Below are 20,019 nucleotides of genomic sequence, written 5' to 3'. Positions count from 1 at the left end.
ATAAATTCTAGACACGATAACGTCACTTTAGATTTGATTTTGTTTCGCAATATGTTGTTTAGAAATGTCGAGGTATTTGCTATTTCTGCCTTTATATTTTTTAATTACTAAAATTATAATTTTGCACCTTCCTAACATAACCTTGCACAAAGGTACTAAGAGTATATTTGTTTGTCAACAGAGCATGCCGCTGCCCGCGCCCCCGCCCGCTTAAGGCATGAGCGGCCGCGGAGCGGGCGGGCAACGCTGCCAGCTTATTCTGCAGCGTTGCCTCGCGATCCAGCTCACCAAGCCCGGCAACGCGCCTGAGGACTTCTGGATGTACGACTCCGGGTATCTGCTCTTCCAGGTATGTACTTATCAGAACCGCTTAGTTTTCCGGATTAGTTAGTATCCAGTATTGCATAGTCCCATCTGTTTATGGCGTGGGCGATCCCGGAGCGGGCTGGCAATGCTGCTACCTAATTCTGCAGCTTTGCATCACGGTCCAGCTTCATATCTGTATTTGTATATGCTCTTCCAGGCTGGTAACTCTTACCTGCCCGACTAAGGCACAAGCGGCTGCGGAAAAAGTGGATAACGCTACCATAGATTGCATTTGAAAGTTAATAATGTGATAAGTAATGATATGTTTTAGGGGCTGCGTATCTTGATCGCACCAATATACTACCTACATATTTGTTCTGGTTCTGCAATAAATGAAAATAAATAAAATAAAAATAAATAAATAAATATTTTATATTTTAGCACGGGCGAGTGTTTTAAATATCACAGCAGGAGGTCTGCGTTGTATTATTTGTATTGCGATACTTCAGTTTGTAGCTTTATTATATTAATTAGCTTTATTGAGCGCTGCCGGCACTATTTATTCGAACTACAAACATGAAACTGTCTATGCTCATAAACATTAAATATAAATTCGCTTTAGTAGTTAGTAGGTAGCGTTATTAAATTGTTCTTATTAATAGGTACGTCTAATGTACCTATAAAAATGTAATTACTCATTACGGTAGATTTCAAGTTTACAGTATTAAGAACAGAAGGATACCGCACTATAATCTACAAACCTACTTCGTACCTTACGGCTTTTTCCATCCACGGAAACAAATAAAAGTACGCGCAGTAATTAAATGTAAATTCACTGATCATGACCTTCTAGAGTTGGTACTAGAGATGCACCGGATATTCGGTTACTATCCGGTATCCGGCCTATCCGGCCATGAATTTAATATCCGGCCGGATACCGGATAGTGAACTACGATCCTGCCGGATACCGGATAGTAACATTGCTTGATTTCGGAGTAAACTAATTTGGATTTAAGAAACAGTCATGGTCATAATACTCATAATCGTACTTGTTTATTATTTTAAAACAAATTAAACATTCCACTTACTTACACGCGCACTCATTTCGAACCTAGAAATGTGTCCGCGCGAACGTTCACTAGGAAACAGGTCAGACCTGCAGAATGCGCACCTGAAAAACCGAAATGTAGGGATAGTTCCGCTGGCCGGATATTCGGCGGCCGGATACCGAATATTCGGCCGATGGTCAGGCCGAATATCCGGTATCCGGTATCTGGCCAAACAACTATCCGTTGCATCTCTAGTTGGTACCTAATTACTATACAAGGAAACTAGTTTGCTAAGGATCCTAATTTCTTGTCATGCAGACCTACCGACATAATTACTTGCAGTTAATGGTCAACTTTTATGGTATTGACCTGTGTAAGGTTATAAAAAGTTCCACCTGCTTCCATACATCCTAATTGCACACTACCTTTTACATTTCAAGCTAATACATAGTTAATTCACATTACTACTGACCTTTCTGGTTAGTACAGTCAAGAAATTTTATTTCTGGCCCGTAGTCTGTGCGGAAAGAAAAGAGTCGTAGAATGTATTGGGCCCCATACATTCCACGACTCTTGTCTTTCCGCACAGACTCTACCTTGTCACAGTGACAATAGTATGAGATCTAGCGAATTTCATATTGATTGTTCCTGTGACAAGGTACGAAATGGTACGGGAATTAAATTCCTTGACTGTAGCCTGTAGGTACATATTGAAGTAAAGTCCGCCTTGCAAAATTTTTTGAAAAAATTCTATCATAATCTTTTTTGGTTTCTTCCATTCCACCGACATTTCCGATCCTGATATAAAAAACTGTCCCAGATCTTTGTACCTATACCTACAAAATTTTGTTTCCACTAACACTCGCACGTACAATAAGAAGAAAAAAACTAAAACGTGACGTTTTGAAACGAACAGATTGTAATTGTAACATTTTCTTCGTACGTTAACAAAATCGGTAGCGCGGACAGCTCAATGTCCGAAAACCCAACAAAAAAGTTCTAGCAGGCTTCTAAAAGTTCTAACACTCACATTCAGCCGTGAAACAGCCCGCCGCGAAAAGCAAGTGGAAAGTATCACATTGTATCTTTACATGCAGAAGCAGTCGCAAACACGTATCGTAAACTAGTGCCGTGTGTGGTGTGGCGGACGTGTTTATTTATCGAACAGCTGACGCGCTCCGTGTGGTCGGGACAGGGGATTCATCTGGTTGATATCTGCATTTGGTCATATTGGATTCAATTTCACTTTTATTTTCAAATAATACTTTTTCATTTATCAATATAAATAAAGTAACGTAACGTTACTAACGATAATGCCATACATTTTAAATGCTTTTACATACATACTCCGTCAAATAAAGTCTAGAATATTGAAAAAGAAAAGATTAATTTGATAACTTTCTGATCTCAATTATTACTCATCATAGCGCATCCTTTTTACAAGCAAAGTGTCGAGGCTGGGGACTGGGCTTACTTACCTAAAACTTAAATGCAAGATGGATTAATTCGTTTTCTTTTTATTTCTAACTATAATTATTATGATTGCTGCAATCACCTAAATGATAATGTTTCCTTTGGGTTTGTACCTAGGTACTTATTTATAAATCAATTTAAAATAACCTCATAACTTTCTCCTTGCGCTCCCGATTGTCCAAAGTTCTCTCAACTAACATTTGGACTGCCACAGACAAGACATCCTCCAGACTGAGCATAGTAGCTCTACCCCCTCTGCCACAAATACGGTAGTTTTACTCCATTTTCGAGTCGAAAATGTCTTTGTGTGACGTCCGTGTCTTTGAACGGACCAATCACGGCACGGGACCTCGCTCACCTCGTCCCCCGCACCCCCGTATTTTTGGCAGCATCGGTTTCATGAAATAATTGCTCTAAACTCGGTCTAGAGGATTCCTAGTCTATGGACTGGGCACATAAACAGTACGCAGCTGTGATGGCTTGCGTATGCCCAGTGTACACGTGTTTATGCTACCTCTACGTTAATTAACGCTTTCAGATGAAACGGTGTAAGTAATTATACCTAATTAGTTTCAGAACAGCACGATTAAATTACCTTATGAGGAAAATCTAATCGACCAAGTTGCTGCAACAAAATAGTATGAAATAAATAATAAATAAATATTATGGGACAGTCTTAAACAAATGAACCTAATCCCACTGTAAGCTCGGTGAGGTTTGTGTTCTGGGTACTAGACGACGGTATATATAATATATAGATATAGATATATAAATATTTAAATACCTATACAGATCATCATTATGTATTCATGAACATTTTTAAATAGGAACATAAGTACTTACAAGTTTTAAACTATGAAGCTAACGTAACTAATAACACCATAATTATGAATTAGGGTAATTCGCCAGTAACTGGCCGGTTTTAGTAACTGGCCGCCCTAAACTAAAAATGAAATCTATTCACCTATAAACAGAATTCATTTTAGTATAACGCGGCTAGTTATTGAAGGCTGGCCAGTTACTGAAACTTTATACTAAAATTAATTCTGTTTATAGGTGAATATAATTCATTTGGTGGCCAATTACTAACAGTGGTCAGTTACTGGCGAATTACCTACTTACAAAAAAAACGAAATTGAAATGAAAATTGTATATAGTTATTGTAACATTTCGGATAATTGGACAACTAAAGACAAAAACATCTTATATATAATAGCCTAACTTCTGTTCAAAGAAACGGCTCACAATAATGCCTGTAATGAAAATTATTATGATATGCAAATACTCAGCTTGCCAATCCGTAAACGTCCAAATTGATGACTGCCTTAAATTATTTACAGGCTAATCCGAACCTGGCCAATAACTAGAGTGCCATTCGAACTTCTATGAACTTTAACTAATTTGTTTTGATAAGTGTTTCCACTCAGCGTATCTCGCTCGTACTAAACTTCGAGTACGAGAGAGATAGACGGGCGATTGGTGTCAAAATTATATCAAATTATTTTTGAATTATATTTTTGGCTCGGCCTCCTGGAAATATCCAGTTAGCCCCAATAAATCAAGTGCATTCGGTTGCAGCGGCCATTAGTTGTAATCGAGTAATTAATTCAATCGTGCATTGCCCTGTCTGTAATGCATTTAGCTTGTTTGCATTAGTCGGCTTATTGATTTTTAACTTTGATTAGTTTGAGCTTTGTGCGGTGCACTTTTAGCCTAATTGGTTTTTTGATTAATTTCCTACGCAAATATAATTTATAATATGTATTTTGTTCAAAGAGTTATATTTGAACGTTTTATTTACATATAAAACGACTCGTCATTATCTTCCTAGCGTAGTCTCGGCTTTTTGCCACGGCTCTTCCCAAGAATTGGCGTAGGCACTAGTTTTTACGAAAGCAATCTGACCTTTCAACCCTGAGGGAAAATCAGGCTTATTGGGATTAGTCTGGTTTTCTTACCATGTTTCCGCCGAAAAGCGACTGGCATATCTTGCTTACATAAGTTCTGAAAATCGGATTAGAACCTATCACCTCCGGATTGAAAGTCACACGCTCTTACCGCTTGTTTATATAAAATGACTATTATGAATAGTACAAAAAACTTGAACATAAATATCCTGACTTTAGGTATAGGTACGCAAAATGTACATACCTGCAGGTCTAAACCCACGCAAGTCATACATACATATAACTGTATTATGTGGCCGACCGGCATCGGCAGCGCAGAGATCGGACCAGGTAATTATAAATTACCGAATGTATAATTATAAATTACAGGACGTTGTACACGAGGTCAGAGGCATAGCGATCTTATAATAGCCATTACATTGTAATCTCGGGATTGGGTTACGTGATCGAGAATGCAGCTCAGTCGATAGGGATGTACTTAATAGATTAGTTGGAGCCTAGAATTTCTAGCGAAATAAATGATCAATTTTTGATGTACTGGTGGCCTAGTGGGTAGTGACCCTGCCTGTGAAGCCGATGGTCATGGGTTCGAATCCCGGTAAGGGCATTTATTTGTGTGAAGAACACAAATATTTGTTCCTGAGTCATGGATGTTTTCTATGTATAAAAGTATGTATTTATCTATATAAGTATGTATATCGTCGCCTAGCACCCATAATACAAGGTTTTGGTTACTTTGGGGCTTGGTTGATCTGTGTAAGATGTCCCCTAATATTGATTTTTATTTATTTATATATAATTGAAACTTTAAGTATACAAAGTCGACGGTTTTAATTGTTTGTAAGTAATAATACCGAGCCGCACTGGCAGGCACCAAATGAAGAAAAAATAATAGTAGGGCAGGAATCAAGTATCGTATCAAAAAGTCAAAGAACTATGAATTGAAAAAAAATGCTGGAATACACTGCACAGTCCAAAATGAACAGACTCAAAAAAAATTATGTGTGAGCTTGATTAAAACTTTACCATCTTTAATTTTTAAATATAATAATTAGCATGGCATATTCATTGGAATCAGGTTACTTGATACCATGAAGTGATTTAATAAGGAGGAGCATTGTACGCCTCGATATTTTTGTTATTTGATAGTTTTAATCTCAGCGGAGTAAACTAAAAGTCGCTCTCAACTCTCAAGGGTGCATTACCAATCCCTCTTACGAAAAGTATGGCGAGTATACAAGTCAATGGGTTCCATTGAGTCGGAACAGTGCGAGTACTTCACTAGCTGAATGCTACTGAATAGAAAGTGCACGTACAGTACAGCTGCTGACTCCTGGGTCAACCTGGTCTTTATAAATCAGCCGGAGCGTGCATCATATGAATTATGGACCATGCTTTACTTACTTGGTGCTGTTAGTTATGTTGTATGTATTATTGTGTTTACGATCGGTAAAATAACACGTGATAAACTTCTTGAACATGATATAATCGAGGATTAAATGTAAGCAATATAGTTTTCACATAGTATTGCCTGAAGAGCGAATGTTGAGTTCATATGTTTCTGATTCACCCGTTTCGTGTATTATATGAGTTATGGACTATGCTCTACTTACTTCGTATAATGTTGGATGTATGTATATAGTATTTACGATGATTAATTCCTTGGTATCATAATACGTGGGAAACTTCTTGACCGCGATCTAATAATAAATGAAATATAAGTATAGTTTTCAATGTTGCCTGAAGAAGCGAATGTTGAACGTAATGTTTAAAAGTGTCTGTTTCTACTTTCCATGTAACTACTTAAACTAGTTACATGATTTATTTAGTGACTTTTATTAATCTTGCTAACAATGTAATAGCTCAATCAATACATAATCAACAGAACGGTAGTCTAATAAGTCAAAAGTATTTAAATAACTTGTGAACTGTATCTGAGTTACAATTCAAACTTAGTTTTGGTACCTCTAGACTCTACTAGAGGTTTTTCCCATCATTATACATACATCATTCACCGGCTAATAGTAGGTATGTCACTATTATAAGCAATGCAAAAGGAAAAACTTCAAATGATTATGTTCAACATACCTACATGTTGTTATGATTTGAAATTATTTATATTACACTCAAACTCGCAGTTAATTTGTAATTTCAAATTGACCAATTACTTTAGAATATAGCGAGCAAAACATATGACAAAAGCTCTCAAAGTTTTAATATCCCGACCTGCAGCGCAGACAGGGATGAAATAAATCGGTTCTCAAACAATAAATCTCCCGTCTGTTTGTTTGTCTGTTCCGATCTTTCTCCGACACCAGCGAACGATTTCCGCTGCCCCTTACGGTAGGAATGCTTTTAGGATTCCTTCTTGGCTTTGTTTCAACGCCGTCGCCATTTATTAAATAAACTTTGGCATTGATGCCTCAATAAATAAAGGATGAGAATATTGTACGGATGTCGGAAGATTAATCTTTTTATTCAATGTGAACATGTTTTTGTACGTTCCTCAACGTTGCAACCTTTGCTTAAACTCGTTGCATTTAATTGGACTAAGTTTTTGGATAAAGGGAGGTAATATTAGGTCCTTACCTATGAAATTGGCGTTTTTGTTCATAGATATAAGTCTGATCCTAGTTTTTTTTTTTTTACAAAAGTACATACACAATTACAATAAAACTACAATATGATTTCGCCAAACTGCTTGACTGCAATTAATTGTTATTTTTTATTGTTAAGTGTTCAGAATTAAGCCTTGAAAATAGGTCTTTTCATGTGCTGTCGGTTCGAGTATTAAAATTACTTATATTTTTCTAATGGTACCAATTTTCAAGAAATGGAGATATTGAAAACATACCTTAAAGGTGTCAAAAATTACTGGAAAAATTTTGTTTGGTTTGAATTAGCCATCAAAAAAATATCCGCAAAATTAATTGTATGGAAATTCGTGTTTCGTTGAAATTCTCCGAACAAAACGCCAATTTCATAGGTAATGACCTAATATGTTGTCATTATAGGTAAGTGAACTCGTATAAGGTCGTGGTAGTAGAAGCTGGCTGATTGTTATAATTTGTAATTTGAAACCCAAAACTTATTTACTTGAACTCTAATGTACGAGTAAGAGTCTTAAATTTCCGTGCATGTGATGTAAAGACAAAAAAAATATCAAAACGTTTCCATCGTGCCAAATTTCTAATTCATTCTGAGTAAAATGAGCCTGTAACCCCATATTTTACGGCAAAACAAATAATCTCACAGATGTGTCGAAACAGCTCGTCTGCCAACCTAAACATTACCTCACTTTCAGCTGAAACGGATACCTACTATTGTGGATTTTCTTTTGAAGCCAGGAACAATGAGTCGTGTAGGTACTTCTTGTCTATGGTTACATAAGTATTGCCATAGTTTGAGATTTATGAGGACTTCAAAAGGAACTTTTGTAGTAATTTACAATTGGTTCTTTGGTATAAAGAGCAATGGTTTAAACTGGTTAAAGAGATTCAAACGTAGCTACTAATTTCTCTTTTTACCTATGTGATTTTATTTGTAACAGTTGCTGTAAATGCCTTTAGTATTTACCTAATGACCTAGGCAATATTTTTTGTGCGTGATTAATGAAAGTTAATAAATTAAGTAAAACCCTTAAAGGTCATCATAATTATTTTTAATTTCATGCCCACGTAAAATTACTTCAGCATTTTAATCGCCAGCACATCGCTTTCATAGACCAAGGGCAAGCTTTGTTTTCAATTACTTACCTACATCTGTTTTTATAAGTAATTTGAAATTCTACGTTAATGAGATCAAATTGACACGGTCTATGATTGTTTATTGATTATTACAAAATGGCGAGCAAATTGTGACAGTTTTGACGGCCGACGGATAATTTTAATAGTGAAAGGTCAAGGTCGGCCGCTGCCGCCGTTGTAGACTTACTCGCCTATTGAGACTTATTAAATTCTATTCTACCTAATTTAATTGCAATTATTACTTATTAGTACAGTTACCTACCTATCAGTGTTATTCAGAGTAAGAAGTATTTTAAATGGACTAAAATACCTACCTAAATAACAATATAAGTATACTAATACACATAATGTTCATCTACAATGTTGTCTTAGCTTATATTTAATGCAATTCCTTACAGTGCGACGTAACTTGAGTTCCTGTAATAAGTTTATGGTCATTAGCTCATTAGATCACGTAAAATTGAGCAAATAGATATTTTATGGACAGTATTAACCTGGCTGGAAACAGGAAGTAGGAAGGAATTAGTATAAATACAACAAGCACAGCTTAATTTGATCCTGTGATCAAGGAATGTACAGTTTTTATTATAAAAAGGTTATATTTCCTAAGATTGCCTCTCTGCCATATATGTGCCTGGTAGGTAATTAGTGAACGAGGACTAAGGAAAATATATATGATTATTTCCAATAGGTACACTTAAGTAACAGGGTGTGAACTCTAGTTCACCTTCCTTCCTTTAGCTGGCATCCCTTCAGAAACATAACTTTGACATAAGTACCTGTTTTCGACAAACTAAACTAAGTGCTTAAAGCTTTTTAAGGCTGCATTTCCACTGAGGCGCACATGAGGGGAATCAACTTTCGAAAATTCAGCCCACTACCTATTCAAAAAGTTTTAGTAGAATCATCATCATCATATTATCAGTATTTTATCGCCCACTGCTAAGCATATTACCATGCCTTATTTCGAATACCTAGGTCACTTGTTCCGTTCCTGAGCTAATATCATCCAGAAGTGACCCGCAATCTTGTTAGAAAGGCCTCCTAAAGCGGCATAAAAATTCAACTTCCGTATTTCCATTCCATTGCTCATCAGATAATAAACGCACTTGTAAAATTACGTCACTGATGGTATCACACTAAAGGTCTGAAAGAAACGATAACTGTCGCCTCGAGCGCAGGTTGAATGCTTAAGGGCTTTGATCGGAGCCAATAAAAGTTACCGAAGTTTTTATTATTGTGTTTCTTCCGGCGATATTTCTTTATGTGTAATAATGGCAGCGATTGACCTGCGCACCTCTTAAACGATTGTTGGACATGATAATCAATCGGAGTTGTTTCGTGCTTTGTTTACAAGCTTTTAATTCCGTTTTAACTACTTGTTTTGGTATAGATACCAAGGTAATATATTTCTCCTGTTTCGCGGTGATAGATTAACTAAAATAAAAATATCTAAACGTAAAAAATAAAAATAAAATACTTATACCTACTTACATTCCATCTTCCGTAAGTGTCAAAAAATGCTTAATTTTTTTTTGCCATTATTTGTTTAAACACGCTGAAAACCAATGACAACAAATAACTTTGAATGGAAGTCTGTAAAATGACCTGTTTTTATTGTTCTTGAGTGTAAATATTTCGTCCACTGTCCTTATTTCCTGACGTTACAACTTAATTTGCCTACAAAACTGGCAATTTAAAATTTTAACCCCGTTAATCATGACGTACTTTTAGAAGTACAAATTAAATTCAAGTTTTAAAATCTTACAGCAACAAAAGAAACTTCCAAATTCTAAAGCGCAATAATTGCCTGTGGGTCTTATTACGAGGTTATAGAATATAATGACGTAAAAGTATCTTTTAAAAACCTCATGTAAAGAATGATGTACCTACCTGTAGATTATCTATTTCCGACCGGCTAACTAATACCATGCCAATTGATTTGTAACAAACAAATCGGCATTTCTTCTTTGTTACGAGTGCAATTACATTTCCGATTTGTGCTCCACTAAACGATCTAAAATGCCGATTACAAAGCTTACTCCTAATGGTCTAATTCTCCACTCCGAGATATTGAAGATAATCAAACAGCTACTAAATCATCGAAAACATTGATCTGTTATCGGTTACGTGATAAAATGGGTTCGCACCAACCGTACGCCTCTAAAGGGTTACAGATTACGGTTGAAGTTGAAACACTTTGCATCGGTTGATACATTGATATAGAAAGTGAAAAAAACCTATGGTACAATAATATAGTTGCCAACCATTTGAAGGAAATTGCAAAATTCACTGATTTTGGAATTCTAAAATTTCGTTTTTAATGTTAGTTTTAAGTATACAATATATATACAGTGGTACTACTAAACGAAATTAATAACTAGCTTAAATCTAAAATAGGCCCTTGAGGCATTGTACCAAGGATGCTGGCGGCATTTCCTCGCTGTATCGCAATGCTGAGTTTTAAGTTAGTTAGTTTACTGACAGTGCAAGTTGTATGTTTATTTTTATTTATTTATTTTATATTTAATTTAATTTAATTCAAACGGGTCACTCACGTTTCTTGAGTCTAAAATTGCTCGACGTATTTCGCTCTATAACGACTATTCGACAAGAGCACGAGTTGGCTGAAGGATGCAGACTGCACGAGTTGCAGGTCTTCGCGACCTTTTACTCGGTGCGAGCGACGGCGGCGGCAGAGGAGGCGAGAAACTACTCTCGTTTTCGGCATTATTGTCAAATTATAGGTTCCACACAACACGCTTTATATTTTTAAATAATTTTAATACTTGTTACGCTTACCTACAATGTAACTACTGAAACGTGTCTTCTGGACTCGGCAGCTACGCGTATGTAGGCACGCGGTGGGCATGTACCCGGCAATTCATTCCTTGTTACTTTATTATAAATTGGACATGCGTGGTTTCCACAATGGATTACCACTCGTTCTGTTGCGTAAAGGCCCTTAAACTAAAACCTTTACTTTATTGACAAATAAAACTTGCGGTAATACTAATAGCTACCTACCGTCGTTTCCTATGATTTATTTGGTGGTTTTAACAGTTACTTAATAATCGGTTAACACAGGTGTCAATTAAAAGTTATGTTTTTTATTGCGTGAGAAGGGACTCGTGAAAATATGTTCGGAATATTCACAAGTTCACATATAAAATTATTGCATTTTATCCACACAACTCAACGCCTCTCTACGTTCATTCATTTTATCCACAAGAGTGACAAAGTATTTTGATATTTTTTTTGTTTTCCCAGGTTGCTATGTAAAATTGACTTTAAAGTGATGATTTGGAGTGATGTATTTAAGTGAATTAATTTGAATTTAACTTGTAATATTTTACAGTTAGTATTTTCCTTACGTTCATTTGCTGGAAAAAAATGTGCTTCATTCGGCAGCGAACAGTAGCAGTTTGTTTAACCCTCGTGCTTTGAAACCCTCGCAACTCAAGATAACTAAACAAAAACTATGCCCCCTTGTAAAACAAATAACTATAATCTATTGTCCCTCAATGGAACACATAATTTTGAAGAAATTAAAAATATTGATGTATGCTGTTCAGGTTTTATATTTATAAAATAGTGAAAGTCCAAAGCATTAGTAGACATTTCATTTTATTTACTACTTTCATTAATTTTTTTAATGTACGTAAAGGTACGGATAATTCACTGGAAAAATTCAAATTGCTTTTGCAGTTATTCTCTATTGTATATTGATTTTCTGATGTAAATTATATTGCAAGACAGAATCTCGGCTTCCTCGTTAGAAATCGTTATTAATGTCAGAATTAATTATTTTCATAATATGCAACAAAATTGACGACCCTAGTTTGTAAAGTGGTCGTTATTTCTGCACAAAATTCAATTATATTTACAATAGCAATAACTGTTCTTAAAACCAATTTTCTAAAGAATCGTAGGCTAGTTACTTGATAAACCTGGGCAATTAATATGAAATGTAACTGTATTTACATACCCACGGATCTTTTTATAGCTCCTATAATTATCATTCAAATCTGTACTTTAATCCTAATAATTTAAACTTCCGTTCAGAAGGCACTAACGTAGGCAGTCAAATGATAACAAATTATTATAAGTGCTGTAGCCATTTAGTTGTCATTAAGTACATGTTAAAATTAAATAATATATAATTTACCTACGACTATACAATTAATTTAAAATGTATTTACAGTGAAATTGTTGACTATGTATAATAGGTATAATGTACGCAAGATACACTTAACTTGAATATTAATATTTTTAAATGTAATATTAATATTAGTAATATTTTTAAATGTAACGCAGAGAACGTAGAAGTTGATTAAACCGACTATCTATTTATTTAACCTTACATCATTTGAGATTGACGCTGTAATTCGTTGCTAACCGCACATAATAAGCAATAAGTTGGCAATTAGACTGATAGTAATTGGATAGAAAGGCTTTCTCGGTCACGATTGTGATTTGTTTGATACCGGCGCAATTAGAACTATTGTTGTTAAATCTTTTCTTATCGACGTTGCTTTTGTATCGGTAATTATTCGCAGATGACCACGGCTCAACAGAATGAAGGTTTATAATGAAAGTGGTTGTAAGTATTAGGATAAGTTGCTAAGTACTTCTATATCAATATTCATGATGATATATGCAGTCATTTTATGGACATCTTCAAGTTACTTTCTTAAATATTATGCGTGCGAGAAAACTAGAAAATCGTGTAAAAACTAGTTACTGAATTTGGAAATGTTTGCCTTTAATGCTGGAAAATATAAATAATTGAGACTGGTTATTAGGGCTGAAATTTGAATCCAGGTCAGGGCAGTGGATTTGCATTGGTTGCATAATATAACGTTGGCTGACAGCCAAATATTGAGAACGTCAAAAACGGCAAATTCAAATGGAAATAAATATCGATTTAAATATTGCTTGTTACCTATTGGGTCAGTGCTATCATTTTCAATATTTGAACAGTGCTATTATATTTGGTGAAAGATGATGAAGATTCTCCCATATCAAGATTTTATTTCTTGTCGGGCAAATTATTTTTGTTATGAGATGCACTATGGTCGTAAATAATTGTAATGGCATTTTAAACCATTTGTAACGTAGATTTTTTCTATATAAGTATTTACGATAGTGTGGGACCTCTTGTACGAGCCAATTTATTTGCATTTATTTCGACCTTCCGTTTTCAAAAACAAAATATTCTATAAGTAAACAAGTCTTTGCACTAAGAATCCTCTCCCCAGTTATTATATTTTAAACTGGAAATAATAAAAGTCCGGTCTGATGTAGCAAGTGAATGTTCCATAGAAGGTGGAAACCACTTTCCGACAGGTGCACCGGCGGTCTCTGCCATTTCTATATTGAAAAACTGACCACCAATGGTCACAACTACTATGTAACATTAGTTTAAGCACAGTAGGTTTATATACAGTAGTCCATGTTGAAACAAACAGCTAGCTTGATTTGAAGCAGCATAGGGACGAGCAATCGAAATTTTCATATTATAATATTTTAATATCTACTTAAATATCATATATATAAAATTGAAAAACCAGAACGGGATAAAAAACGAGGGAAGAAGCGAGATGGTGCCTTACAAATTTCTAAAAAAGTTTTTGACACGTTTCTCGAATACGACGCACATATGATAAGAAAAACCTGTTCAAATCAATTATCTACATATGGGAATAGAACTAGAGCATAAAAACTATCGCTTCCGATGCGTATTTAATTTACAATAAGGAAAATAAATTTTCATAACAATCTTCATTTTACGACATCGGCCATTTCTCGGCAACTCTCGGTTGCTTTCGTTTGGCGGTGTTACAGATTAGACCAAATAATCCGTAAGTTAAAGTAAACTAAATTATGTTTGTCATGTTGGTATACAGGTATTTCTGAGTTTTTTTACACGAAGTAAAATAAAAAGTGCTGTCAACCGCAACCTTAGTCTATAGAGCCCATACGAGTGATTTATGTCATATACCGGGTGTGGCCTGTAACATGAGCAAATAATTAAAACATAGATTGTACTCCTCAAACGGTGACACTTTTGTTCAACAACTTTTAAAAATTATGAAGTATTTAGACTCCCTATTTTTCATACAAAATAAATATTATCTTCAATGGACGTCATCGCCACGCCATATCATTGTGATTGACGTTGCTTGTCACGCCTTAAACATAACAAAATTCGCAATACATTGCGTCTTAGAATAAACTTTAAAATGTATTAAAAATCAAACCCCAAGTTATTTTTAAAAGTCGCTGAACAAATGTTGGTCAGTATGAGGAGTACAGCATACTGTTTAATTTTTTGCTCATATTACAAGCCACACCCGGTATGACTTATCATTCTTATCAATCAAAGTAATTACTATATTATTATTATCAATTGGGGGTGGAAAACTCATTTATTGTAAAATAAGTGTTATAAAATGAATACAAAACTAAAATTAAGTACAACTAAAAACTAAAGCTAAAAACTAAAAATATTTATCAAAACTTTGCGCCCTTGGTAAGGTGCCCATCACGCAGGCAGCGTTCCCGCGCTGGATTGCTATGGCCAATCTTTGCGCGAGAAAGCTGCCCGCGCGAGGGTCACCTGTGGCCTGCCTTAGGCGTTTGCTGAGCTCCTTGTGGAGCCCCCGAGCCCCCCTACCCCACGGACCTAGAGTCTCGACGCCGAAGGCTACAAATTCGTAGTGTGCGCCGAGACAACTATATTTATTAACCTTGGAACGTTCTCGGACGTCAGCCGCCGCCCCGGCCTGTTTACTGGTGGCTGAAATGTAGGACGCCGCCAGCGTGTCTGCGCAGGTGGCGTCCCACACCAGCGCGCGGCCCAACCGCCAGGGGATCAACGACATCCCGTCGGGGCGCTTGCCGTCATCCCTTGCGATCTGGGGCTCCAGAGCCGCAGGGACGTCGGCGCTGACGAGCGCTCTCCTCAGGATGTCGTTAAGCGCGGCATGACGGGATAGGCGGCCGGCGCCCGAGGAGCAGGCGAGTCCGTGGTGGCCAAGGCGATTAACAGGGGCCCCACAAGAGGCGCAGCTATGGTCTACACATACATCGGCCCCGACCCGGAGTCCGATGGCAATTCTTAGTGTGTTTGGCTCTATGAATGTGCCGGTGTGGGGTGATGGGTAGGCGTGTAGCCATTGACCAGACTCTGGTCTGGACACAGCTAAGAGCCTTGCGCGGTCCCTTCCCGACGAACTGTCAATTAGGGATTTCATGACGGCGGTGCAGGCCAAGTTGTCCCAGGCCCTTTGCCTCTCGGGTCTAGGTGGCACATCTCGCAGTTTGGCTAGCCAGGCATTCCTGGCCTCATCCAAGCACGCGATCTCGCAGTTTGTTGTTTTAAGGATTTTACCTGCGAGATCAGACGTGCTATGGATTGAGGACAAGAATGCCGGCAGAGCAACACTCGATATTTTGCGTGTTCCTAAACCGCCAAACCTAATGGGCAAAGAAGCCTGGGTCCAAGCTGGTTCGTTAAAACGGACATTCAAAATCGATTCCAGTTGTGACTTAAGGAGACTATCGATAGGTTGGACTAAATTAGCGACTTTCCAGATAGGGCAGCAACGGAGCAAGTACGTAAATTTGGGAACCAACAAACAAAACTTTAAAATAAATAAGGCTGAATGGCTACTAATTTTGATTAAGCGGTCTGAATTAACACGAAATTTAGAAATAGATTTGGCCAAAACAGACGGAATAGCTTCATCGAAAATGGGGGAACCGAGAAGGTGGAGATTATCTTTTGATAAGATTTTAATGTTTGGGGCTAAACTTGAAAAACTTTGAAGTACCTGGGGTGCTAAAGAAGGTTCTAAGTTTTCGGAAATGTACAATTCACATTTGTCGAAGTTAAGTTTCAGGCCGATCTCGCTAAATTTCTGTATAACTAGGGATAAGTCTGCCAGGACCGATTGTGAGTCTCCGCCGATGGTGCCGTCGTCCAGGTACCAAACATTCAGTTTGGACGTGAGACTACGGATAGCTGAATTGATGGCCAGACTGAATATGGCGGGGCCCAGAGGATCGCCCTGCTGGCAACCCACGGCAGAGAGAATTTCGTTACCCTTGTAAACTAATTTGGACGGACTATGATAACATTGGAGTAAAAGGTTATAAATTTCAGGTACATGAATTTTGATTACACTAAGTAGGGTATCTCTGTTGATAGAGTTGAAGGCGTTTTTGACATCTATTTTTAAGAGAACCTCACATGAGTCTGTTTGGACAAATGTGCGTACGGCATGGACTGCGGCCTCACAGCCCCCGCGAGTGCCGAAACCAACCTGCACAGGCTCGAAGAGTTTTTGTAGTTTAGCTCGAGTATGTCGCACGCACACTTTGGCTGCTAACCGCCGGAATGTGGAACCAACAGCAATTGGGCGCACGCCACCGTCCTTCTTTGAAAGGGCTATGAGGTTGGCTCCATAAATAACGGCAGTCACGTCTTGGCAGACATCCCCTAGAAGCATAAGATTTATCAGTCTGGTAATACTATCAGTTAGCAACTCGCCAGATATTCCAGTGCAGTGACTAGTGAGGTCTAGTAGATGTTGGGCGGATATACCATCTAAGCCTGAAGCCGACCCTTTTGTGAAGGATGCAAGAGCCGACATTACATCTTCCGGTGAGGCGTGCAGACAAGCTGAAGGATCTGAGGGAGTGTCGGCAAAGATAGGGGTGGAAGGGCCTACAGGGTGCTTAGCCTGCAATGCAGCCACTGATTCTGGGGTGTCTGGTGCGAGTGTGTCATTTGAGAAAAGGAGCCGCGCCGCTCCTTTTAGGTCACCGTCATGAACTTTGTCTTCCACTTTTTTGCATAAATCATAATTATTGTTACTTCGATCCCGGGGTGATCGAGTGGTTGGAGGAAGGTTAGGCGCAAGAATATTATTTTTAATTTTCTGAGTGAGGCTAATTTTGTCGTTATTGTCAGAAACATATAAAATTTTAAACGAAAAGGTTAAAAGGTCACGCCAGGAATCTAAGTTATTGTCTTTCAAACAGTTGTTTATTGTGGCGGTTAGTGCTTCAGCCACTGCGGGCCTAGCACCACGCGGTATGCGCTTTATTAAGGGCGTTGACAGTTTAAGTTTGCCGAGAAGAGTTTGGAGTGGGATTTCTGGCTGAGGTGGTGATGTAGATGAGCAGTGGGTGTTTTGTGGACTCAGAGCGGGTGGGGCGGGGTACACGCGAACATGGTGAATGCGAGACTGATGTATGTGTAGGCCTTTTGTTGTTGAGAAAGTCTTTTTACATACGCAGCATTCCATTGGTTAGTGTTGGGCTGCTGTTAGTTCACAGATGATTAAAAGCTACATAAAAATACTTAAAATACTTACTCTAAAAACAATAACTAACGTTAACTTTAGATCACTTCTTAAATATAAAATAATAATTATCAATTTGTATTTTGTTGTTTTAAATTTATTTTTGAGTTATATTATTCAGATTGACTTTCACGGCTTCGGCAAACATTGCCATTCGTCCGGGGAACGGGCTAAGAATGCTGAGATGGGCCAAAAATACAAAGTTGATAGTAAGTTATGTAGGTAGATTAAAGTGCATGTTCAGATGTTATTGAGCGACCTGATAAAAATAAGCAAATGTACAGTCAGCAGTCAGCCAAATATCGTAATATAATTTTCTTGCCATAGAAATAAGGATGTGGTCCGATATAGTGCCGAAATATAGAGAGACAAAAGCGGCTAAATTCAGTGGTGGCTCGGACACTTAGAGAGAATGGGGGAGGATCGTGCCGTGAAGAGAGCGCAGGTACTTGGGACAACAGAATGGGAGACGCCCGAGTGGACGTCCTAGGTACCGCTGAAACGACGTAGTTGCTCAAGACCTGCTCAACCTCGGCCATGGCGACTGGCGAGAGCTATCGCAAGACCGAGAGGACTAGACTACCTATGTTTGTATGAAAAGGCGATTTAAGGGCGGTGGTCGTCCATATTCGTCTTAAGGCGAAAATTAATCTAATGAACGTTTTTGCAACTAGGCTTATAAGAAATAAGAACAAATTTTAAATAAACACGTGTAGATGAAAAAATACAATCTTGCCTTTTATCAAATCACATCATTTTTTGACAAATTTGCGAATTGAGCTATCCAAATAACGGCTACAAATAAGAAATCCCTATTACAGTTTTAAACCATGGCAGGTTTAATACATAATAATGACGCTATTTAACTAAACATAAGACGAACTCTTTATTTCATTTACGCGAGCGGAGCTGCGGGCCCGTCTAGTACTTTATAAAAACGAACATCAATCGTGAATTCCTTAATTACTTCTTTTTCGGAGATCGATCATTATTCATCTCTATAGGTATTATTTAAGCAGACAAATTAATATCATGATTTTAAACTCTTTATTTTAAATGACTGATTTTTTAAATTATCAACTAAATGAGATCGAAAACTTTAATTAATTTTTGCACTCATTGAGTGACGGTTTGCAAAACACTTGTCATTCCAGCTGTACTTTTACAGGTTTCCTCTGATTGATTGACAGTGGATAGATTGATTATTAAGATGGCAATATCCGAGTACTTCTCATTGCCAATGTACGCCACCCCCAATCTCGCTGTCAAATTTTTAAATTACGCTGTCTAATATTAGGACGTTTACCTTATTACGCGTTTACTACTCCTCTAACTTGCTCTCTCTGAGTACTGTCGCCGAGTGGGTGGCAAAATTTCATATTAATTTTAACATAAGTAATATTACGACAATTTAATGTCTAATTATTCTCATACACATTTTTCAAGATTTTAAACGGTTATAAATGCCACTAATAAAGCTTTTATTAATTTCAAATGTTAATTAGTCGCCTAATTGCTTTACTGTTTTCTAAATTGACTAGGTACCTATGCTAAAAGTTTGTTTTATTAGTAAAGAATAAATGTATTTGACTCAAAGTACATACTTACCTGAAATAGTGTTTATTTAGTAAATTTTGTTGTTTTGTAGCAAGTAGGTATGTAAGAATGTTCATGACTTATAAACATTAAATTATATAATTACAATACGCTAAATTTCCTTTTTATTTCATTATACTACACAGCTGATATCATGCTGAAATTAAGAGCCACCCCACACTAGCGTCTTGAGCGTCGGCGTCTAGGCAGCTCTATGGCAAACGGCGTTGCTGCTCAGTTGCGCCAACGTTGTGTCGAGCAGCAGCCATATGGCTCGGCCACGACAATGAGCGACTTGCGACGGCGGCAGCGATAACCATAGGTTGGAGCGAGACACAGCGATCGGACCTTTCGTTCCCACCTATGGATCGTCGTGTAATGTCGTGGCCGAGCCGATAGAGTTGCCTAAACACCGACGCTCGGGAGACGCTAGTGTGAGGACTGGGGTGGCCCTAAAATAGCTTTAGTATTTAGATACATAATCAACGTTTTTTAAAGTACCTAGCAACTAGCATGTTGTCGATGCGTCCGTACTGCGCGGGTCTTTTGAAGTTTTTTCAAGTCTAAC

The 20,019-nt window shown here is 37.4% G+C and overlaps 2 protein-coding genes across 2 annotated transcripts in view; both read left to right on the top strand.

Moving 5' to 3' along the window:
- The window catches only part of LOC134793521 (pre-rRNA-processing protein TSR1 homolog), a 561,986-nt gene that overhangs the window by 165,649 nt on the left and 376,318 nt on the right, over positions 1-20,019 (top strand). The gene's annotated exons all lie outside the window — the stretch shown is intronic.
- Positions 1-20,019, top strand: part of LOC134793519 (probable serine/threonine-protein kinase DDB_G0267686) — a 185,727-nt gene that overhangs the window by 35,493 nt on the left and 130,215 nt on the right. The window contains exon 2 of the mRNA XM_063765105.1: positions 182-349. Within this exon, the coding sequence (XP_063621175.1) occupies positions 218-349 (132 nt within the window). The 5' untranslated portion in view covers positions 182-217. The remainder of the gene's footprint in view (positions 1-181; positions 350-20,019) is intronic.

This window comes from Cydia splendana, chromosome 9 (genome assembly GCF_910591565.1).
Source record: "Cydia splendana chromosome 9, ilCydSple1.2, whole genome shotgun sequence".
Classification (NCBI taxonomy): domain Eukaryota; kingdom Metazoa; phylum Arthropoda; class Insecta; order Lepidoptera; family Tortricidae; genus Cydia; species Cydia splendana.
This window is presented reverse-complemented; position numbering and strand designations above follow the sequence as displayed.